The 25,428-nt window shown below is 38.4% G+C and overlaps 1 protein-coding gene across 1 annotated transcript; it reads right to left on the bottom strand.

Moving 5' to 3' along the window:
• Positions 1-673: 673 nt before the first annotated feature.
• On the bottom strand, positions 674-25,138 carry LOC122135210 (myosin-binding protein H-like). The gene is made up of 5 exons (XM_042713962.1): positions 24,757-25,138; positions 13,938-14,026; positions 13,661-13,856; positions 13,333-13,435; positions 674-1,258 (listed from the first exon to the last, which is right to left on the bottom strand). The coding sequence occupies exons 1-5, from the start codon at positions 25,136-25,138 to the stop codon at positions 1,240-1,242; spliced, it is 789 nt and encodes a 262-aa protein (XP_042569896.1). The 3' UTR covers positions 674-1,239.
• Positions 25,139-25,428: the final 290 nt, after the last annotated feature.

Here is a 25,428-nt window from a genome sequence, read left to right as displayed (position 1 = left end):
CAGATGCACAGAGTGTACAAACAGATGTCTGCAATGATGTTTCGTCAGGTTGTTCTATGTGTGTTCCCACTTCAGCTTGCTGTATTCTGTCAGTTGAAGAATATTACATGTGACATTAAATATGTGAGTTTGGTATAAATCTATATAAAGGTTAATGTGTGAGTTCTGTCTTAGTGGAGGCTTAGTGCACATTCAACAGGATTTACAGACCTTTTAAAAACCAAGTTACTACATAACAGACATGCTTTTGATGCACATCTAGAATTCTGGGATCAGTCATTCAGAGATATTTGAGTTTGCAACTGAGTATCACTGCAGTTGAGGGCAGGTAAATTTACTATTGCATTTTTGGAACATTGATTGATTGATTGATTGATTGATTGCAGCTGTGGTGTGACCATAGTTATTGCAATGCAAGAACATTATTTGTTATTTAAAAAAATATATATAATAATTATATCTGATAAATGAGAACAATAGCATATGTATATAATACAAAATAAAACAAAACAATATATATATAAATTCTCTTTTTTTTCTTTTGATTTTGGATGGGAATGTGAGATGCCTTCAGTTACATGTATCAATAAGAAAATGTGTCCACATACTTTACGATACATTTGACAATCTTAAGGTTTTGTATATTTATGTCTGTTTTGTGTTTTATGTTTCTCTTTTATACTTTCTGTACAGCACTTTGGTTCCACTTTGGTGGTGTTGAAAGTGCTTTATAAATAAAGTTGAGTTGAGTTGAGTTAAATGGAAAATGTTTTTATTTACTGACCTGTGCACATCATTTTATTTCCTCTATTTTTTACCTGAGATGATCACCTCTGGTGAAAGAGAAAAGCAGCAAGTTCATCAATATATCTCTGTACCCATCCAGTACACATGCTTAAAACCAACTCAAATTAATCATAGTCAGCACAAAAAAAAAAAAAAAAAAAAAATGCTAGCTTGCCATTCCTCTCATGGATAAACACCTTAAAGGATCATTGCCACTATAATCAGCTGAAAATGCACCTTGTAGCATTAGTGTGTCAAGCAATGTGCAAATGATCCCGCACTTGCGTTTGACCTCTAGCTTACAGGCAACTGTAGCCTCACCAAGGGCATTCTTGGCCCTACAAGTGTAGACGCCACCGTCAAAGCTGGATGGTTTGCGGATTTCGAGTGAGCACACTCCCTGGTTGTTGATCTGCCTGTATTTGGGATCATCTCCTATGAGCATCTGATTCTTCAGCCACTCGATCTTAGGCTGCAAACAAAATACATGTCATTTCAACTGACGTGGCCACAACAAAATCAACAAGTCATTCACAACTGAACCATTTAACACATTACCGTTTAAACAATCTCTCAATTATATAAAATCATTTTAAAAAGGTGTAATTAATACATGGACAACGTACCCAGGAGACATTTATTAATCCACAGTAATGCTGTTAACTGCCGTAGCTGAAGCTATTTCCAACTGCTCCGGTAGACTCATTAATTATATCCCTCACACATACTTAGAGGTGTCATGATTCTTATATAAAATTTCACACGTCTCAGTCCCTGAATTTCTGCCTACTCGAGGTCCATCAGATGGAACAGCATGTTACAGCGCCTCATGGGTCAATTTTTCAGAAGTATTTTCACATTCGGTTAGCATTTAGCTCAATGAGTAACTTTCCAGAAGAGTGAAAAATGCTCATCCAATGCCTTCAGAACAGCGTGCGGGTGCTGAATTGAGCTTTTCATGTATTTTCGAGAACAGCTGAGATGCATGCAAAATCTGGGCCGAATGCAAATCCTGATGAGTTATCCTTCTAGGACATTCCAAAATTCTTGTTCAATAAAGCTGTTCTCGAAAATACATGAAAAGCTCAATTCAGCACCCGCGCGTTGTTCTGTGCGCACAGAGATCCGCATCTCACAGTCCTTGAACACCGAACTGGGTTTGGTCTCTTCTTGCTCTTGAAACAACACATACATACAAAAACTGGTCTTAGCGAGTATCTTCTCAAAAATGTTGCTGAATTACAACAATACTCTTTCATAAGTATATTTGTAGCAACACTTCAGCTAATTCTTGACTAACTATGTAGCACTGGTTGGTACATTGTCCACTATAGCAAATGTGGAAGAAGGACAAGGAGGACTATACCAGATCAGCAGAAAAGAGATGATCCATATCTTTGGACTGCATATAGTAGTTTAGTGGTGTAGCCCACAGTGGCATCTCTGTTGCTGAGAGGCGTTGTGAACTTGGGAGCCTCGCTGAAATTGTGCTCCTTGTACTCTGGTGGTTTATAGACAATACCTATAGGACAAGGGACAACAACCTCAGCAAGGACTGACAGTTGTGCAGGGGGTATATCTGTTACATGACTTTAATGATGTGCAAAACTGCAGGCTTTAGGAAGCAGTTGGTGGGAAGCTAGTCGGCTAAATAGTGCCCAGTAAATACCCCAATTGGTTATGTTTCATAGCATGGGTGCAATGCAACAGCAAAAGATGTCCATCTGAATGTTGTAGTAGTTGTAGTTAGCTATGAATTTAAGGTTATAGTTGTAGCAGCTATGAATTTAAAGCATGGGTGTCCAATCGTGCTTCTGGAGGGCAACCATCCTGCAGAGTTTACCTCCAATACACATGCCTAGAAGTTTCTAGTGATCCTAAATCACCCCATATACGCTCATTCATGATTTCCAGTTAATGTTGTCCACTTGAAGGAGTGAATGAAAACAAGTGAGCAAACATTGAATGTGCCGGAAATGTTACATTTCTAGTGAGATGCAGGAATTTATTCTGACTGTGCATGCAGCTAGCAGCTGAGTGTACATTGGATGTACACCCATTACTAAAGTGCATTATGGATTGAATGAGTGCACTCGATAAAGTCCACCTTGGTTGTAGACACCACTACAAATGGCAGTTCCCTCAAATAGTGGTCTATGTATGGGTATAGCTGGCAAAATGCCTTATATAAGGGTACAGAGGGTGAGCTTAGACACAGCTTTTGATTAGCCAGTTCAGGTGTGATTAATTAGGGATGGAACTAAACTCTGCTGGAAAGTGGAGGGGCCAGAGTTGCCTAGCCCTGCTTTAGCAGTTTGCATGATCATCAGTCAATCATCCTTGTTTTTCCTATAAATCAGGGGTGACCAGTCCTGTTCCCGCAGGGGCCACCTTTCCTGAGCTAAAGCATAGCAAGCTGCTTTATGCTAATTATAGCACTACAGCTAAACATATCAAAACTAAAATAAAGAGAATTCTTGGTAAAGTAGTCAACCTCACTGTAGTTTGTTGGGTGACTAGTTGACCAGTGTGACTCATGCTTAATTAGCATTTATATGAAATAAAGTTTTGCAGCACTACAGCATAATCCATGTTGTTATGCAGGTCCCATGTACCTCTGATGTGAGGAACGAGAACATTAGCACTCAGGGCAGAGCCAAGTCTTCACACAGTGAGAACATTTAGTGTGCAGTCAGTGTGTGCTGCCAATAAAATGGCCTCATGTGATTTAAAGAAACAGTTCACTTAGTGTCATTTATTAGTATCAATTATCGGTTCATTTATTTGTAGGCTGTTTGCAGTTGCCACGCAGTGTAATAACTTGCCACGATAATATAGAATGTGGTGTCGTGTTTGCATTTATGTGCATTCTGCAGTCGGGTTGCTAAGATATTACATTTTTGAAAGAAGTCTCTTATGCTCACCAATTTTCCTTAAAAAATCTTATTGACCTAAAACAGTTGAACGTACAGCAGTGTGTTGAATGTGTATAGCTACACTGTACACAACTGTGAATGTACATTGCTTAAATTATATTTTTGAAAACCAGCAATATGTATGGGTTAACTTAATGGGAGAAGTCTGAAGTGCTGTGGAGTTAAAACAATGAGATGTTGTGAGCTTACCAGTTTTCTGAATATGAGCAGCATCTTTTGTTACAGCAGCAGTCTCACTCCTTCCAACCTTGTTTTCTGCAAAAACTCTGAAGGTGTATGTATTTCCCATGACAAGGTCAGAGATTGTGGCGTTCAGCCTGTGGAATTGCTCGAGAACAGTGAACCACTGCCAAAAAAACAGCACTACTCTTAGTGTTTTCTTTTAACAGATATACTGTATGCATTTAAAAGAATGAGAGGATAGAATGCTGACTTAATATTTTAAGAACAAGACTGAAAATATTTCCCTGTGGGTTTCATCCAATAACTAGATCGTAAACAAACAGATTTTCATGACAGTGTTTAATACAACAAGAACCAGTTGTGGTTTTGGCTTTTATGAAGTGTTTTTGCACTTCAAGTTCTCTGCTCATCTTGTATTCACATCAAGCTAGCTGTTTAGTATCACAAGTCGCATCATGACATTGAGAGTAATGAGATGTCACCATGCCGCTCTCTCTCTATCTGTCAGAACTTTACACCTCCTCAACCTGATAATCTCCCATTAATAAGTCATCTGACCAATGCCTCGAACACACAGATACAAGCTTATAGATAGACACATTATGTCCATATACAGTGTCTCAAGACACTTCATTTAGAATTACAGGCCTGACAGGTGGCTTTATTTTTGGTAAAAGCATTTTTCCAAAAGAGCCTATATATATATATATATATATATATATATATATATATATATATATATATATATATATATATATATATATATATATATATATGCATAAAATATTAAGCTATATGTAGCTTAATGTTGTATAAAATGCTTTTTTTATCCCAATAAAGTTTTAATAGTAACTTTATAAGGACCATGGAAACTAAAATACACAAATATGCAACTAACTATCATAAATTGTGCAGAGTTCTGTCTCTCTCTCTCTCTCTGGGCATTCTGGGAGTTTGCACGTGTGAGAGTGGTGGTGGGGAGAAAACTGAGTGGCGGAAATTCATCTAACCTTTTTATTTCTTCTCTTTATGCTTTTTCATTTTGATTCTGCATGTTTTGGTAAGTCTTTTTTAATTGTTGTTGTGAAAGTGAGTTTTTACGCGGAGTGATGGCGTCTCAGGTTAAGACGTTGTCCTTACGCAATGGATTCAGTTTAGGATGTGCTTGTTGTGACAGGAGAGGTGGTAGGCCACAAAAATATTTTCTCTGCTTCTCGAATGAACAAGGCTGTTCTCGAATGAACAAGGCCTTTTTGAAAGCACAGCATCTTGTGAATCAAATAATTGAAAGTGGCCTTATTGTAGATGACGATTTAGTCCAAGTTACTCCACTCTACACGGCTTCTTCTAAAATTACGATTTCAAATTTGCCGCCATTCATAACCAATGAAGTATTGGAGCGCGAGTTAGTTTGTTTCGGAAAAATGGTTAGTCCATTTAAAACTATCTCTCTGGGATGTAAACGCCTAGCTCTAAAACATGTGATGTCGTTTAGGAGACAAGGAAACATGATTTTGGATTCCTCTCAACACTGGATATATCTTTTCATGTTAAACATGAAGGGAAGACATTTATGCTTTACGCAACAACCGGTAGTATGAAGTGTTTTGAATGCGGTGATTTTGGCCATAAATGTCATGTTTGTCCGCATAAAGAACGTGGAATCGAAGGCAGTGTTTCGAGAGAACCGATGTTATTCCTGTTATCGTGCCTACCCAAGAAGTTCGGGATGAGATTGAGGGTCCTCCTGAGGTAAGAGTTTTGGAAGTTAGTGTATCTGCTATCGAAAATACTCAAATGAGTAATGAAGTACAAACAACAACAGTGAGAGTTTCTGATTTCAGAAATATTGTGAATGATGATATGAACATAGAAATTGCTGATTCACTGAATGTTGAAAATGTCCATGGTTTACACGCTGTACCAAGTACTAGTGGTATTCAGTCTAGAATTTGTAGTGCAGAGTGTGTGGTGGAGAAACAACAGCGGATGGAGTTGACACGCAATAAAGAATGTAAAGAGGGTGGCATGGATGAAACAATGTCAGATGAGACTGTATCTATGCATGATTTTGATTTATGCTCACAGGGAGATTCGCTGTGTAGTGGTGAGGTGAACTTGCAAGAGTTCTCACAAGATGATTCCTCATTGTATACTTTAGAAGAGATCAATGCTTTTCTAGATGATACGTTTGGAAAGCAAGTTAATGTGATAGATTATATTTCAGATATTGAGAAGTTTGAGAAGTCCATTTCAATACATCAAAATAATGTGGTATTTGAGATCTTAAGTGAAAAGAAAAGGTTTCGTTAAAAGAAGAAAAAAGGAGAACGTTAAAAGTTTTGACTTAGCTGACCAATTTCATGCATCACGTGGTGTCTCTTTTTGCAATGCTGTTTCTATCTGTTTTTCTCCTTTCCCTCTTAAAATTGCACATGGAAGTTTTAAGAGTAGGTTCTCTTAATATAAATGGGGGGAGGGATATGCACAAATGTGCGTTAGTATCTGAAATAATAGAGCATTAAATTGCATGTTATTTATCTTCAAGAAACACATAGTGATGTAGGAAATGAAATTGATTGGGGATTGTGGTGGAAAGGGCAGTATATTTTAAGTCATAAAACTATTTTGAGCGCAGGAGTAGGATTTTTTTTTTTTTTTTTCACCTGATTTAAGGGTCACTGTTTTGAGTACATAAGAACCAATAAATGGTCGTCTCTTGGTAGTTAAAGCTGACATTGATGGGGAAATGTATTTTTTCATCAATGTGTACTGTATGCACCAAATGTAGGTTTAGAAAGATTACATGTTTTTTTGTGTGTTAAGTAGTGTGTTTAAAAAATGCTTTAATGATGGGAATATAATAGTAGGGGGGGATTGGAACTGTACAGAAAATTTTACAGTTGATCGAAATACTGAAGAAGCGCATATTCAGTCATCATCTTGTTTATCAAAGTTAATAAGGGCAACTGATCGTTTGGACATATGTTTTTTTTACAAATATTTTAGCAACAGTGGAAAATGAAAAAAAAAAAAAGTAGTTTTGAGAATTTAAGACAGTGGTGGGATATAGGAAAAGTTAATATAAAAATGTTTTGCCTGCAGTATAATGCCAAATCTACTAAAGTGTTAAGAGAAACAATTGAGGTTGTTGAGAATGAGATATCATCTATAGAAGCAGAGTTATAATAGATATGATCCTATGTTGAGTATTAAGCTACAGTGCATATTTTTTTTAAATTTGGAGCGTAAAGTGGCAAAGCATAAACAGATGGTCTGCTTACACCTTCCTGATGGGAAGTTGACGTATGATACCAGAGATATGCATTGTCATGCAGTGCACTGCATGAAAAGAGCTGTATACGGACAAATACGGGATGGGAAATCTCTGCTAAACTGTAGGTTTGCCAGATAAATGAGGCAGAGTGCTTGGAAAGGTAATACACAGAAGTAAACTCGTGAAACATCCAGAAACCTTACGTATGTGGATGTATATAGGAACTGGTGGAAGTTTCCAGGAATCCTTACAGCTGGTTGTGAGGAGGGGTGGGTGTGAGGTGTGAAGGGCTTTTTACTGCCTTCTCTGTTTTCAGAGCTGGTGGGGGGGGGGGGGTAACAATGTCTCGTAAAGAGAGCACATACAGTATTGTGGAACATAAAAACTGTGGTTGCTAAATACGTTTATTATTAATATAATTTAATTAGACTATTTAAGAAACTTAGCATCATTCAAATTAACTGAAATTCAATGGACACAATTACCATTTTAATATGTGAAAATTAAGTCTCTGACTTTTCATGTTTAATGTAGTCTAGAGGAATGCAACAAATGTTATTTCAGAATATATATTTCCAACACTTTGAAAACATGTCTCCAACTGCCCTATGTCAGTATGTTGTGCACGTATCTCTCAATGCTGCATTCATTGTATAAAAGAAGCAGTTCAAATGAGACATTTTGTTTCAAAAACATCAAGTAACACCTTTTGCTAGCCAGGATGTTGATAAATTCAGTACCATATTCATAAGTCAGTGAAATTTAAAGCTGCTTGTTTTTGCTGATGTCTCATGATTTGAAGTTCACTGTTTCTATTGTTATTATGATTCTACCCTAACATTTCATTAAATCTTTTAAAATAGAAACAAAGAAAATCAATAGACAGGTCCATAATCTAAAAGTCTTTCACATGTGATTGCAAAACATGTTGGGTGATACAGACTGACAAACTCGGGTAAAAATATCTGCAGATACCTGTCAGCTACTGTACTTCTAGTCCAGAGGTGCCGAAACTAGGGCACGCAGGCCAAAGTTGGTCTTTTATAATATATCCGTGTCACATTTGACCCTGGACCACAAAACATAAGTAAACTCATAAGTAGCACATGTAGGTTATATTTGTAGCATTAGCAATAGCCAACAATACATTTAATGGATCAAAATAATTGATTGTTCTGTTGTTAAAAAATATTAGGATATTAAAAAAGTTCCATAAAAATAATAGTAATGTAAATATATTTATTGGTGTTTGTGTGAAGATCACTACATTCATCAAAAATATATTTATCATTAGTAGCCTAATATTTGTTGCTAAGGACTTCATTTGGACAACTGGGGATTTTCTCAATATATTTTTTTTTTTTGCCGTTTTTTGACGGTGACGTAAGGGAATGCAACCAATGGCATTACAGTATCATTCGCACGAAATTGTCGGCATTGTGTACGGAAGTAATTTTTTGCGAATTGCGACTTGGTGAAACTGACTATTGTTTGTGATGGCGTGTAAAAGAAACCTGAGTTTTACTACTCCCGTGAGTAATAGGGCTTTGCAACCAGCAGCAAGCCCACTGAGCATAAATGATTTAATGAAACAGCTGATCTCCGGTCAGAACGCTTTGTCTCGTAAGCTTGAGGGTTTGATGGAGAAGCAAGCTGCAAACACTGTTCTTCTCAAAGATGCTATCCAGCGTCTTTGTGCTCTTGAGCGAAAGTTTGACGAGCAAAGACCGCAAGAGGAACAAAGACCGCGGGAAGAGCCATTACATAAAAGGATAAAGAGGGCGCACAACGTGGGCATTGCGGTAAGTTGAGTTTTATTTTAGCGGACAATATAGTAGTAAAGATATGTATAATAAAGGCTAGATGTTTGGCCCGCACCGCATTTATCTACCATCTTACCACGGGGAGCTCGCTCGCTCACTCGTAGTATTGTGTTTTAATGGTGCATGCACTTTTAAATAACCATAACTTGCTCCATTTTCTACCGATTTTCAAACGGTTTGGTTTGTTATAAACGTTAGAGATGAACCTATGACACTTAGGGTGGCCATTCGTGCCAGTCCCGCCGGACACGCCCGAACATGTTTTCAGATACACCGGGACTGGCACGAATGGCCACCCTAATGACACTGCATACTTATAATTTTCATGAAACTTGTTAAATCATCCATAATTATAGACACGTTAATAACATATGTAAGTAACCCACATAAATATGATCCACAAACTGTAACCCATATAAATATGATCCACAAACTGGGTAAGACTGCTGTTTTTCTGCTATGTTTATTTGGCCTTTGTGGGCCATGCTTTTTATGGGGTTTTACATATTCCTTTTAAATGTATTTAATGAAACACTTCTCTCTTTCCACACAGAATAAGTTTGCCTCGTAACCAAGCAGTCATGACTTATCTGCTAGAGGAATTGAAAACAACTTTTGCAGATGCAGACCCTGAGTGTATACAAGGTAATTTTAAAATGTTTGTTTAACAATTTTAATGTCCATAATTTTAGTCTCTTATATTTTGTCCATCTTATGATTTCAATAGTGTAGTTTCTGTCACTTATCTGAATTTTTCTTTTATTCAGCGTGTTGCAAGACATACTTTGAAACACTTTGGAGAAAGTACAATTTGTCTCAGCCAGAAAAGTCCCAGCTAAGAGATGCCATTAAAACAGGAGCTAAAAACCGACAAAGGAAAAGACTGGTAAGTGTAGAAATTCATCAACTTGTCTGTAAAGGGATAGTTCACCCCAAATTGAAAATTCTGTTATTTTCTTCTGATAACCACAAAAGAAAATATTTTTAGGAATGTTTGAAATCAAACTGATCATGAGCTCCAATCACTTCCATAGTAATTTTTATCTACTTTAAAGTCAATGGGGCTCATGATTGGTTGGATTATAAACATTCCATCTTTTGTGGTTATCAGAACAAAGACATTTACAGGTTTGTAACAACATGAGAGTGAGTACATTGACAGCATTTTCATTTTTGAGTGAACTATTCCTTTAAGTTTGATACATTTCTGGGTGTTTTTAGTGGTTAACACATTGTGTGTTTTGCAGTTGCTGGATTCCAGGTCCAAGGTTGTTCAAACCGGTGCAGAGAGAGAGCTTTGGCAGACAGCAACAGTCCTTTTGCGGAGGGTAGGGGGAATGGGACTTGATAAACATTTATTTCTTATGCATTTACAAGAGTCTGATTTAGTAGATCTTACTCCCTATTATAAATCTATGCTTGAGGCTTGGAAGGTTTTCACTGTGTCAAGATCGCCTGAATTATCAGCTGGGCCTTGGCTGTTGGAAGAACCTTTGTTTTTTAACCCTCTCTTTTCTTCAAGATTTTTATCATTATGATAATTCAGGTGATTGACACCGACTGCATCACAGCACAGAGACAGCGCTCATTAAGATAATAAATGATATTCGCCTAAATTCTGACTCTGGCAAACTATCAGTGCTGGTATTGCTAGATCTCAGGGCTGCGTTTGACACTGTCGATCATAACATACTACTAGAGAGACTGGAAAACTGGGTCGGGCTTTCTGGGATGGTACTCAAATGGTTCAGGTCATACTTAGAAGGGAGAGGTTATTATGTGAGTATAGGAGAGCATAAGTCTAAGTGGACGTCCATGACATGCAGAGTCCCACAAGGCTCAATTCTTGCACCGCTCTTGTTTAGCCAGTATATGCTCCCACTAAGTCAGATAATGAGAAAGAACCAAATTGCCTATCACAGCTATGCTGATGATACACAGATTTACCTAGCCTTATCGCCAAATGACTACAGCCCCATTGACTCCCTCTGCCAATGTATTGATAAAATTAATAGTTGGATGTGCCAGAACTTTCTTCAGTTAAACAAGGAAAAAACTGAAGTCATTGCATTTGGAAAAAAAGATGAAGTTTTCAAGGTGAATGCATACCCTGACTCTAGGGGACAAACAACTAAAAATCAAGTCAGGAATCTTGGTGTGACTCTGGAGACAGACCTTAGTTTTAGTAGTCATGTCAAAGCAGTAACTAAATCAGCATACTATCATCTAAAAAAACATTGCAAGAATTAGATGTTTTGTTTCCAGTCAAGACTTAGAGAAACTTGTTCATGCCTTTATCATCAGCAGGGTGGACTACTGTAATGGTCTCCTCACCGGCCTTCCCAAAAAGACCATTAGACAGCTGCAGCTCATCCAGAACGCTGCTGCCAGAATTCTGACTAGAACCAGAAAATCTGAGCATATCACACCAGTCCTCAGGTCCTTACACTGGCTTACAGTTACATTTAGGATTGATTTTAAAGTACTTTTACTCGTTTATAAATCACTCAATGACCTAGGACCAAAATATATGGCAGATATGTTCACTGAATATAAACCTAACAGACCACTCAGATCATTAGGATAGAGTCAGTTAGAAATACCAAGGGTTCACACAAAACAAGGGGAGTCCGCCTTTAGTTACTATGCCACCCGCAGTTGGAATCAGCTTCCAGAAGAGATCAGATGTGCTAAAAGATTAGTCACATTTAAATCTAGACTCAAAACTCATCTGTTTAGCTGTGCATTTATTGAATGAGCACTGTGCGATGTCCGAACTGATTGCATTGTATTTTACGTATTCACTGTATTCTATGTAAAACCATTTTCTATTTTTTAACTGTTTTAAATTCATTTTAAATAAGTCAATTTTTAAATCATTTCCAATGTTTTAAAATTGCTTGTTTTATTTTTGTTATTATTTTTCTTCATGATTATTTTACTTTATTTTATGTAAAGCACTTTGAATTACCATTGTGTACGAAATGTCCTATATAAATAAACTTGTCTTGCCTTGCCTTGTTTACGCTTACGGCTGGTGGCTGCTGAGTATACAAAGTTGAGCCATGTACTGAGTAGCAGCGTGGAAGTTATAACCCAAAGAACCGGGGTAAAATCTGCAAGAATTATACAGCAGCTGGTTGCAGAAGTACACAGGAAGTTAAGAAAGGAGCACAGAGATCTTGTGGACAATACAGAGATGATTCATGACTGGAAAGAAGGGTTTAGACAGCAGATTTTCCTCAAGAATTTGATGGTATTTTGGCCCATCCATTTTTCCTTCTATCCTGACATTGAGCTCCAGTCCCTGCTGCAACACCCCATAACAGGATCTTACCACCTCCATGCTTTACTGGAGGAATGCTGTTATTTGGATGCTGAGCTGTGTTCGATTTCTGCCAGGCATATTGTTTGGTGTTGAGGCCAAATAATTCAATGTTAGTCTCATCTGCCTCAAAATCTTCAAGGTACAAAGCTCAGTCTGACTGCATGTGGCCTTTCTTAAGGAGCGGCTTTTTTTCTTGCAACCCTCCCAAACAAGTCACATTTGTGGATATTGTTGTCACATGCACACAATGATCACTCTTTGTCATAAATTTCTGCAGCTGCTTTAGAGTCGCAGTAGGCCTTTTGGTCGCCTCTCTGACCAGTTTCCTCCTGCTTTTTCATCCAGTTTTGAGCGAGGTCCTGATCCAGGGAGGCTCTGTGTTGTACCAAATACCTTCTTAATAATAAATTCACTGTACTTCTAGGCATTGATAAAGCCTTTGAATATTTTTATATCCATCTCCTGACTTGTGCCTGTCCACAACTTGTGCCTGACTTGTGCCTGTCCATAGTCGACTGTTTGCTTCAGTTGCACCACCCAGGACTGAAATGCTCCAGGAAAGCTCTTTTCATGCTCAGCTGATCAAAATGACCACAGCTGATCACAGTTAAAAGTCAAATGGCTTTGTGTGCCATTTAGAAGGTGATCAGTTACACCTGATTGAGTTTACAAGTCATTTTTAGGAGGGGGTGATCCTTTTTTTTCATCTTAGTGATTCTGTCATTTTATTTTAAATTTTTTTTTCTGACATGTTGGTGTTATATCTTTCACTTGGATGTTATAAGTTGCACTGAGGTTACATTTCACGCAATGCTCATTTTATTCAGTTACCAGTGTGTCAAATACAGTATGCAATTTTTCTCACCCCCAAATAACACTGTTCCTTAGATAAAATGAGAAGTACTGTTCATTTTCTGAGAAAGGAACTGATAGACGAAGTGCTGACACGTATTTCTTGTGTTACTGGCTGCATTAATGTGCCCATAATTAGTCACTTACTTCAGTTTGTCGGCCTTCTGAATGGTGTTTCCAGTGATCTCAGTGTTGCCGCTGTCTTTGGGAGGTGTCCAGTCCAGAGCTGCACTGAAGCCCCAAGAGTCCACTAGCTTGACAGAGGCAGGAGGACCAGGCAGATCCACACACAGACAGCCGAGCATTAAAATTGATTTAGCTTTTAGTATAGATCATCTTTTTACACCATGAGGTCTTACTCAGTAAACAGAGGTGTCAAGGAATGAGCTAAGAATGAAAATGCAAGTGGGCCATAAATAGACAAGGTCCAAGAAAACGCTTAAATGAAGGGTCTCAAGATCATAGCTCGTCTCACCGATGATCTGAATTATGAGGTTAGCCTTGTCCTCGAAGCTGTCGACCTTCACTGTCATCTCATAGCTGCCTGAGTCTATTCTCTCAGACTTGCGGATGAACAGGATGCTATCCTTGTCGCTGTTGCGGATGTTTACCTTCTTTGTATCCAAAGGTTGGCCATCCTTGGTCCATGATATCACAGGTTTTGGTTTGCCCTACAAAACAGGGAATTATGGAACATATTAAAGCCTGCAATGGAAGCACAGCTCTGTTGCCATATAAAAATCTGAACTTACAATGAACGGGATGACAAGATTGATCTGTTCTCCCACATGCTTGACGTATCTTGATCTCAGGGTACGGGGCAGGCGGATCTTGGGCCGATCTGTGAAAAAAGACACACAAGAGCACTTTTAGATGAACAAATTGCATGTTTATTTAATTTGGCATCTAAATTTAGATTAAAATGGTCTTATTTTGAAATGCATGAATAGTGTTAAACACTTTTCCTCAACTATGAAATGGCAAAACTTAAGTTTAATTCAAAATTGCTCACAAATTGTGCATATTATAAAACAGTTTTGCAAACATTTGTTAATGTGTAGGGTTGATATATTTAACAAACAAACAAACAAACATACATAAAAAAATTAATACTTACTATTATAAATTAAATGATTTTTTTTCTGAGCAAAAGTGGTGCTCATCCATGCAATACACTGTCACAATGTTAAGCTCAAAGTAAACTTTGGTTTTATGTGCATATTTGCATGTCGTAAATGTAAATATCAGCATAACATGTGAACTGTCTTGCACTAATTAGCTGATCTTATGGTTTCACAGTCTAAAAATAAATGGATGCAACGGAAAAACACCAACAACAAACTTGGAGATGCAACAACAATTAAAGCTGCAAGCAGCGATGAACGGGCCCTCGCACCCGGGCTCACCGCCAGCGAGTAGCTTTAGTAAAGAAGTAAACGGCGAGAAATATGCATTTAAATTTGTAAATATAAGTGGAATGTGTCAAAGTCATTTATATGTGCCAATCTTCCTGTTGCCAGAAGGTGGCGCTATCATTATAATGGAATATTGGCCTTCAGATGTGTTCAGGACAGGATTCTTATCGAACATATGAAGTTTGGGGAAGATCGAACATTTTATGCCTGAGTTATAACAACTTCTCTTCCTATGGCGAGACATCAAATTTTGTCACCACGCTATTGACACGCCCTTTAATGGAAACCCAAGATGTTCACAATTTAACATTGCAAAGGCCTTTAGATTAGACTGACCAAAAAAAATTATAAAATGTCATAAAATATCTAGGAGTAGTTTGTTACAGCGTAAAACATGTCATTTCCTGTTGCCAGCAGGTGGATCTATAGCGATATCTGAATATTGGCATGTAGATATATTCAGGCCAGGAGCCTTCTCAAACATGTGAAGTTTGGGGCAGATTGGACATTGTATGTCTGAGTTATAGCAACTTCCTTTCTCATGGCGAAACATCGAAATTTGTAAGGCCGCCACAGACACGCCCTTAAACGAAACCATCAAGATCTTCGCAATTTAACATCGCAAAGGCCTTTAGATTACACTGACAAAGTTTGGTGTTGATCTGAATAAATCTCAAGGAGGAGTTCGTTAAAGTACAACTCCTGAAAATGGCAAAAACAACGACACAAATTTTGCAGAGAAAATTCAAAATAACCGACTTCCTGTTGGAATTCGAATTTGGTACCAAGAGACTTTTTTGTAGGTATTGGTGTGTTACATGTGTGTACCAATTTTTGTACATGTACGTGAAACGTAGCTCGAGGCGCACTCCGTTGAATATGTATAGGTGGCGCTATCGAGGCATTTTGCCACACCCAATGGAATATTGGCCTTCAGATGTGTTCAGGCCAGGACTCTTATCAAACATGTGAAGTTTGGGCAAGATCGGACATTTTATGCCTGAGTTAAAATAACTTTTATTCCCATGGCGAGACATCGAACTTTGTCACGGCGCCATGGACACGCCCTTTAACGAAAACTCAAGATCTTCACAATTTAACATCGCACAGGCCTTTAGAATAGAGTGACTGAAAAAAAAAAGAATTATGTCATAAAAAATTCTCAGGGTAGTTTGTTACAGCGTAAAATATGTCACTTCCTGTTGCCAGTAGGTGGCGCTATGACTATAACTGAATATGAGCATATCAATCTGTTCAGGTCAGGAGTCTTATCAAACATGTGAAGTTTGTGGCAGATTGGACATTGTATGTCTGAGTTATAGCAACTTCATTTTCCATGGCGAATCATCGAAATTCGTCAGGCCGCCACGGACACGCCCTTGAACGAAAACTCAAGATCTTCGCAATTTAACATCGCAAAGGCCTTTAGATTAGGCATACCAAATTTGGTGTTGATCTGAATAAATCTCTAGGAGGAGTTCGTTAAAATACAAGGCATGCAAATGACAAAAATGATGCAAAATTTGCTCATAAAATTAAAAATAACCGACTTCCTGTTGGGTTTCGGATATTGCTCCAAGAGTCTTTTTTGTAGGTACTGATGCTTTACATATGTGTGCCAATTTCCGTGCATGTACGTGAAACACAGCTCGAGGGCTGTTGATTTTTTCACGATAGGTGGCGCTGTCGAGCCATTTTGCCACACCCTCTTCTGAAACCTATATCAGACGTAAATTTTACACCATGTATGACGCGTGTGCAAAGTTTCATGACTTTTTGAGCATGTTTCGGCCCTCAAAAATGCGATTCATTTTGGAGAAGAAGAAGAAGAAGAAGAAGAAGAAGAAGAATAATAAATATAGCTGCAAGCAGCAATGGCGGGCTCAAGCCATCAGCACAAACGCCACCCCGGTGGCATCAGGTAAACTGTGCCCAGCGGGCACATGCATTTACAGTAACCCTCTGGCACACAGGTTTTAAGGGATACGGCAATTAACAGGTTAATCCGAAGCATCAAGACTTTGAAATCACATACACAGAACAATATTCATTAAGAAAGTGAAATTAAATGATTAATAAACTATTTACTCGAACCCCTGCTATTTTCTATTCTAATAAAAGTCTTGGCTGTGGAACATCTGTAATAGAGTAGCTGCATGCAAATAAAGTCATGCCTTTTATTTTTTCCCCTGTTTGCTATTTCACATTCCTGTCACTGAAGCGCTGTGGCCTAAGACACAGAAGGTAACTGAAACAATGTGGTTTAAGTCAAGGAGATTATTAGGGGTCCAAGCACATTGGTATGTGTAGATGATGCAGTTACACAATGAACGTGTCTTTTTTCAAGTAAATCATGAGTCTTTATGTGAGTATATTATTATATGCACAACATGAAAATAGATAACTAATATAGTGTCCCTTCTACACTTTTTCAGTAATGTGTGATAACTTGAGAAATATGTTGTCAATACAATTAAAATAACAAAGTAATGGTATTTAGGAGATGATAGCTTTTGCATAATTACTATATTGGGTTTTATTAAAGTTTATGAAAAAAATAATGAATGTTTATGAATTTTTTATTTATGCACATAAGTGAAACATTTTCAAGTCTTTGAACAGATCTTTAAGTATTTGCTATCCTGTGGCGCCATCGAGTGGACAACATTAGCATTGTGGCCTTCATTTTTGAACAACATTATGAAAGGGCCCAATATTTTTTGAATGATTATAAATATTTAATGATTAGTTTACTGATAATATACCCACATTAAAATCTTATTTACTCATTCTGTATCTTATTTCATGCTTAATCATGAGTTTAATTTTCAATTTACATTTTTAAGCAGTGTTGAATGATTACTATGTGAGTTGCTAAAAAATTTTTTGTTTTGTTTGTTTTATTTATTTTTATAATTTTTTTTTTAGGATTTACATTTAAAAAAAATTAGCCTACTTCAAACATTTTAAGCAGCTTGAACAACCGGTTAATATTTATTACAGACCACTGTAACTGTCTATAATCTAAAAAACAAATTTATTATGAAAATAAAAGTGTGTACACCAGTTAAATTGGACGATAAAGAAATTGCTAACAATAGTTTATAGTGCATGTTTTAAGTTTATAGGTGTTTGGATGCAGAAATGGACAAACCAAATGTAAAATAACATGTCATCAATTTAGTTAGATATAGATTAATTCTTGTTAGATAGCAAAAAAATAAAAAATAATAATAATAATAATAAATACATGAATACATACACACATACAAAAAAAGCAGCCAAGACGAATGATTTTCTGTTTTTTATAGATTAAAATTGAAGACAGAAAGCAGCTGGTAAATGCAGTCACTTTAATATTCAAATCCAGTACCATGATCCACTTCAGATTTATTTCTCAACAGTTTATATTCACGTGGCTGTTTTCGTTTATATTCGCCAAGCTATTATGTATTTTAAAATAATCTTGTAGGCTACTTGATTTGTTCGTTCTTGCGACGAAAAGCCAGAATCAGCGTCCTCTGGCGCTCGAGAGATCGATGTTATTCTGCCCTTAGACTGTCTCGCGCTGTCAAATACTATTTCTTTTCACAATTAAACAGCTCAAAAACACCTGAATTCAGCTCTTGTTGTGTTCCAATGGGTGGATTGTGTGCATTCGCGGTAATATTTTGTTTTAAAAAGCTCTTAAAACTATAAAAATGCTTTTATTGTGAGTGGTGAGACTGCACGCGCTGATGCAGTGGTGATTTCTCTCTGGTCTTTCTCACTGATCTCTGGCCAGACATCAATTATTAATGAGATCTGAGCCGGTAATAATAACATCCGTTGGTTCAGCTTGTCAGTGTGAATGAAACGTGTATTTATTTGTCCGTTCTCGCCGAAAAAACATCACCGTGTTCTGGAGCGCAGAGCAATCGATGTGATGTTCAGCCCTTAGACAAAGAAAATCTCACAAGCACTCATAAACACTCATTTTCATCTCTATAATATGTTCTTCTAATTGTTTTGTGTTAATTTGCCGCTGTGTTTTAATGTAAAAGGCTGTAGTTTCTGTATGTAGACTTTTTTCCCTTCAAGTGTTCAGAAGTCTCGCGCTGTCAGACAGGTTGCAGCAAATATTTCATTTTAACACTCACAAACAACTGAATTTAGCTCTTGGTGTGTTCTAATTGGCGGATTGTGTGCAATCGCTGTAATATTTTATTTTTAAAAGGTCTTAAACAAGAATAAACTCGTTTGTTGTGAGCTCTTTGAGATAGCACACGCTGTTCGGAGCGGTGATTTATCTCTCGTCTATCTCTCTGTTCTCTGGCCATACATCAATTATTAATGAGCCCTGACCCGCTAATAATAAGATATGTTGGTTAAGCTTGTCAGTGTTAATTAAATGTATTTATTTATTTGTATTTTTAACCGATGTAAAAGTGAAACTAAGCGAGACTCCTCCCTCTCAGTCCCGGGAATTGCTCCTGTAGAGGCGCAATTTCTCTCAGACAATGAAAGTCTCAGCACACATACACTCCTCACACAGAGCCAAAAATCCATATTCAAATCAAAATAGCTGACTTCCTGTTGGTCGTAGCTAATGACTGTAAATTAGAAAGTTGTCCGTCTTAATAAGAACAATATATGTACCGAGTTTGGTGTCTGTAGCTAAAACTAAGCCCCCCACTTTTGACAAAAGGTGGCGCTATAGAGTGCCTCCTCCACGCCCTTTTATGACCTTTTGCCAGTGTCTAGCTATCATTAATACTGATATGTGTTCTGAGTTTCATGAAATTCTAAGCATGTTATCTGCCTCAAAATCAGAATATATTACACAGAAAAATATTCCAGTTTGATATGTTGCCATGGCAACACTATATTAGATATCAATATCCCCTCAACAGTTTTACATGGGCCGTGTTTTGTCATTATTCTGATGAAGTTTGAAGCAAATTGATTAAAAATAAGATGCTGAATTCAAAGCATTTTGAAAATGACACACTTCCTGCTGCCAGTTGGTGGCGCTATAACTTTTACTCCTAATAGTCACATATATGCGATCGGCATCATACAACGAACAAATTGATGAAGTTTAATTAAAATCAGGAAATGTATGTGGATGTTATTAGACACCTCCTGTTTCTCATTTCTCGCCATAATTTCAACGCCTCGCCACGAGCAAACCGTTCGAGATATCAAAAATCCCCTGGCAATTTTGCATCCCCAATGTCTTGAGATCATGTTAACCAAGTTTGGTGGCAATCGGGTAAAAAACCTATGACAAGTATATCAAATTCCAGAGCATGCGCTTTTTACATAGCTCTAAATAGCTGACTTCCTGTTGGGCGGAGCCTATGACATGCAATACGAAAGTTGTTCGGCACAATGCGATCTATATGTGTACTGAGTTTCATATGAATACGTGCAAGTATGTTTGAACTATACATCAACAATTCTGACTGTGTTCCAGGGGGCGCCGTAGAGCCCCTGTGCCAAGCCCGGGTCCCAGCCTCTGCAGCCTCCTAATGGCCACAGATTCTAAGGTGTGTGCAAATTTTCAAGAGTTTTTGAGTATGTTAAGGGCCCCAAAAGCCCCCACAACTTTGACGAAAAATAAGAATACTAAACCCTAAATAGCCAACTTCCTGTTGGGCGGAGCCTATGACATGCAGTACGAAAGTTGTTTGGCTTGATGAGATCTATATGTGTACCGAGTTTCATACGTCTACGTGCAAGTATGTATGATATATGGCCCTCCATATTCCAGGGGGCGCTGTAGAGCCCCTGTGCCACGCCCGTGTATCAGTCTCTGCCCGGCCCTAATGGACGCAGGTTCCAATGTGTGTGCCAATTTTCAATAGTTTTCGAGTATGTTAAGGGCCCCAAAAGTCCCCGAGACGTTGGAAAAAAAATAAAAATAAAAATAATAATAATAATAATAATAATAATAATAATAAAAAATAATCCTAAGGAAAACAATAGGGCTCTCGCCCTCCAGGCTTGAGCCCTAATAATAATAATAATAAACAAAGCAGATACAAGAGGGTCCTCACACCATCGGTGCTCGGGCCCTAAATATGCTTGTGTTGATGAGTGCTTGTATGAAGGGGTTAAGAGATACTTGCAACTCTATTTTAAACAAGTGTGAATACATTTTTATCGCTAATACCTTCCAGACAGAAATAGTGCTTTAGATTATTAAAATGTTCTTCACACTAAGAAAAAAAATAAATAAAGAAATATTTTATTTTCTGACCTGTTCACTGAAATGTTCTTTGGGAAACAAAAATGGTTATTTTATGTTATAGCTGATAAAGCTCCGCTTTTGGAACATTTATTTTTAAGAGTGAAATAGAGTGCTTTATGGATGATATACCTGTACTTTAGTAGGCCATAACCCAGAAATGAGTTAGCATTTTAGCACTTCTGGGTCCATTGGGTTGGGTCGGTGGGTTTTTAAATGGGTTTTTGGTTAAATGCTTAAAATAACACAAGCTCTAGATATTTTCATGTTTTATTTTGTGATATAAAATGCAAAATTAATACCTGTCAGCCTCTGTTCTGTGTTTTGTTCCCCATGTGCTCTGTGACCCAGTTTCTGTCTCCCTGCTTTGATTTAATTCCAGGTGTTCCCTGTTTGTTTTGATTGATCACAGGTGTGTCTCGTCTTCCCATTATCCTGTTTAGTGTATAAATGGTGTTACCTGTGTTTAATCCAGCATCTAGTATTGTTTATGTTAACTTCTTATGCTATGTGTGATGCATGTGATATGATTAATTCCTTGGTTTAGTACTCCTGGTCTCCTCGTTCCTTGTTCCCGCACAGTAGCAAACGTGACAGAATACCGGACCAAGAAACAAAAAGTAAGCGGCACCTCTTCTTTGTGTTTTTGTTTGTTTGTTTGTTTGTTTGTTTGTTTGTTTGTTTGTTTTGTTTTTCTTGGCAGTTTTCGGCAGTTCCCGAGTCAAATCAGCCGGCAGTTCCTGAGTCAAGTCAGGCGGCAGGTCCCGAGTCAAGTCAGCCGGACGTTAATGTGACAAGCCCGCTGGATGTTAATGCGGCAAGCCCAACGGATGTTAATGTGGCAAGCCTGCCAGCCCCAAAACTCACTCCAGTGCCCACTAATCATAAGCCCCTTCCAGAGTGCCCTCCAGTGTCGGCTCCAGCCACAGAGCTCGCTCCAGTGTCGGCTTCAGCCCCAAGACTCACTCCAGTGCCAGCTCCTTGAAAGTGATTTGCTGTGTCTTCTCCTCGAGAGCACCCTCCAGTACCAGCATCACTTAAGCGCTATCCTGATCCCCAGTTCAGCCCAGAAAGGGCTTCTGTTCCCGAGTTTAGCCCAGGGAGGGCTCCTGAGCCCCCTGTTATGGCCAGGGTGTTTTTTTTTTTTTTTTTTTTTGGATGGGTGGTTGTAGGGCTCCAGCCGTAGGCTGCTCTGCCATGACCTCCCGAGTCCCCTGATCCACCAAGGCACCCCGAGTCCCCTGATCTGCCATGGCACTCCAAACGGGTACCACTCTGGATGCCCACTGTCCTGTGTCTGTCCTGTGTCTGTAAACATCATCACAGTGAGCAGATAAACTCATCTACTCATAGCCTCATTGTGTTTATAATCACATTTTTGCACTATTCTAACTCAAACTTTGAGGATTTTTTGTTGTTGTTTTGTTAATACAGACGGAAAGTTATCAGTAGCTTAATGTTGGTGACAGTGAAGTCATGTGAATGTGGTGTAGTTTCTAGTTTGTTTATAGCCTATATGTTTAGCTTTTTACTTAGTTTAAAGTTTTGCTTTAGGCTTACAAATTCATAAAGCACGTGTTCATGTTACGGTAGTCAGGGACCGGAGACTGAGAATGACAGGAAATGATGTTTATTTTGACACAAGCAGAGGTGAAGGTGAGCAATGGTGAAGAAATGGGTGAGGATACGGTGCTGGTGTCTTGGAAGGTGAGATGATCTGAAAGGTGGTGGCATGAGATGATGGAGAAAGATGACACACACACACACACACACACGATGGGAACAGGAGGACACTGGAGATTGCTGGAGAGAGGTAAGTTAGGTATATGGTTAGTCCTTAGAGTTGTCCACCACGGCGTCGGGAATCCAAGATCTCGCGAACCTCGTAGGCAGCACCATCGTCCAGGATGAGTGGAAGGGGGCTTCGGCTGTGGCTACGCCAGGCTCTGTGGAGAGGGAGACAGAAGGATGGTGAGGTTTGAGAAGTGATACATGAAACGTGGGGTGGATACGATACTCAGGAGGGAGGTGTATGTGACTGGGTTGATCTGCTCTGTGATGGTGAATGGGCCAATGAATCTGGGACTCAGTTTGCGGCATGGTAGACGCAGGCGGATGTCTCGGATTGACAGCCAGACCTTCTGTCCTGGTTGGTAGGCTGGAGCTTCGGAGCGGTGAAGGTTGGCTGTCATCCTGCGTCTACGTAGGGCCCATTGTAGCTGATGGTGGGCCGAGTCCAATGTTCCCTCTAATTTTTTTTCTTGCTGAGCAAAACTTTTCTCTATTGGGCGGACATTTCGGCCACCTGTGCAAAAACATAGTTTATACCAGACCTGTACAGCGCGCACACAAAAAAAGTGTGTAACTTTTAACTTTAATGTGCTATTTGTATTTGATTTGACCCGTGACTAAATGATTTTAGATTACCTGATAAAACTTACTGAATATTATTTCACAAAATAATACTGTGAAATATTATTGCAATTTAAAATAAAAGTTTTCTATTTTAATATACTTTAAAATATAATTTATTCCTATGAAGCAAAGCAATTTTCAGCATCATTACTCCAGTCACATGATCCTTCAGAAATCATTCTAATATGCTGATTTATTATCAGTGCTGGAAACTGTTGTGCTGCTTAATATTTTTTGGGGACTTGTGATTTTTTTTTTTTTTGGGATTCTTTGATAAATAAAAAGTTAAAAAGGGCAGTGTTTATTCAAAATAGAAATTTTGTGTTACAATATACACTACTAAAAAGTTTGTGGTCAGTATTTTTTTTTTTCTTTTTTTAAAGAAATTAATACTTTTATTCAGCAAGAATGTGTTAAATGGATAAAGTGATAATAAAGACATATTTTTAGAAAAGATTTCTATTTTGAATAAATGCTGTTCTTTTTAACTTTTTATTAATCTAAGAATCAAATAAAAAAAGTATCACATGTTCCAAAAATAAAAATAAAAAATAAGTAAAAATATTAAGCATTACAACAGATTCAACACTGATAGTAAATCAGCATATTAGAATGATTTCTGAAGGATAATATGACACTGAAGGCTGGAGTAATGATGCTGAAAATTCAGCTTTGCTCCTCGGGAATAAATTATATTTTAAAGTATATTAAAACAGGAAACCAATATTAGAAATTGCAATAATGTTTCACAATATTACTGTTTTTTTCTTCTGTATTTTCGATAAAATAAATACATCCTTGATGAGCAGAGACTCCATTAAAAAAACAAGAACAATTATTTATTAGGTTTATAATATAGGCCTAACATAATATAATATCAAAACAAACTGAAGCATTTAAACTGATAGAATAGAATACAATAGAATAGAAACTGAAGCATTTAAACTGATAGAATAGAATAGAAACTGAAGCATTTAAACTGATAGAATAGAATAGAAACTGAAGCATTTAAACTGAGATCTGTAAGTTAAATATTTAAAAAAAAAAAAGTGAACGTCAGTTCTTCTAGAGCTATGTAAACTACACCTGTGTGTGACTGTAAATGTCTCTGAGTTTTGTTACCGTTCTGTGCCCATCATCCGCTATTTCCAGCACTTAATCAAGCCGCTCTTCTTTAATACATGATGACGTTTTATTTCATTGCGTTTGCGTCGGCGCACGATTTGAGCTATTTCGTACGCAACCATTAAAATATTCGGTTTCTACAGCGACTCATTTGCCGCACATTACTTTTCTATGAAACTAACCGCATTCACCGGTTCTAACTCTATCGTGATATCAACTCTGTAGCGGTTTCTCCGAGCATTGCAATTCATTCGCTTTCGCAAATGGCTTTCCCAACTCATTTATGCGTGTGCGCGGCACATTATTTTTTCTGCGCGGCAGCGGTGGAAAAAGTGCGCGGCCGCGCGTGCGCAGCTTAGAGGGAACATTGGCCGAGTCCCAGACCCTCTCGCTCTCTCGGAACCAGTAGTCGACGGATGGTACGTCTATCTGACCAGGGAAAGAGCAGGGGCTGGAGCCCGAGCACGTACTGGAATGGAGTGAGTCCGGTGGAAGGTTGGCGCAGGGAGTTCTGTGCGTACTCGGCCCACCCCAGGAACTGGTTCCAAGAGTCCTGGTGGCCATGACAGAAGGTACGGAGGAAGCGACCAATCTCTTGCATTTTCCTCTCCGTCTGCCCGTTCAACTGAGGGTGGTATCCAGATGTCAGGCTGACGGCCACACCTAGGAGGGAGTGAAAGGCCTTCCAGACTCGGGAGATGAATTGGGGACCTCTGTCGGAAACGATATCCTCAGGGAGGCCAAAGTACCTCTCCACGGTTTCCATGGCCTAGGGTAGTCCCTTCAGAGGAATAAGACGGCATGATTTAGAGAATCTATCAACAATTACAAGAATACATGTGCAGCCTTTCGAAGGCGGTAGGTCCTTGATAAAGTCCACCCCTAGGTGTGACCATGGACGGTTAGGAACGGGCAGAGGGAGGAGTTTGCCAGATGGTAGGTGACGGGGGCTCTTCGAGATGGCGCATTCCCTACATCCTTGCATGTACCTTTTGACGTTGGATGCCATGTTGGGCCACCAGAAGCGTTCTCTCAGCAGCGAGAGGGTTTCATTGA

Source organism: Cyprinus carpio, chromosome A23, assembly GCF_018340385.1.
Source record: "Cyprinus carpio isolate SPL01 chromosome A23, ASM1834038v1, whole genome shotgun sequence".
In the NCBI taxonomy this organism is placed as follows: Eukaryota; Metazoa; Chordata; class Actinopteri; order Cypriniformes; family Cyprinidae; genus Cyprinus; species Cyprinus carpio.
The sequence above is the reverse complement of the archived record's forward strand: the minus strand, read 5'-3'. Positions and strand labels throughout refer to the sequence as shown.

Bases quoted from the DNA above. Each gene is read 5' to 3' on its own strand.
- LOC122135210 (XM_042713962.1), bottom strand. From the start codon at position 25,138: ATGGAAACCGTGGAGAGGTACTTTGGCCTCCCTGAGGATATCGTTTCC. The intron at 14,027-24,756 runs GTCTGGGACTCG...CTTTTTTCACAG, and splicing joins GGTTCCGAGAGAGCGAGAGG to ATCGGCCCAAGATCCGCCTG. The intron at 13,436-13,660 runs GTGAGACGAGCT...CTGTCAAGCTAG, and splicing joins CCTCATAATTCAGATCATCG to TGGACTCTTGGGGCTTCAGT.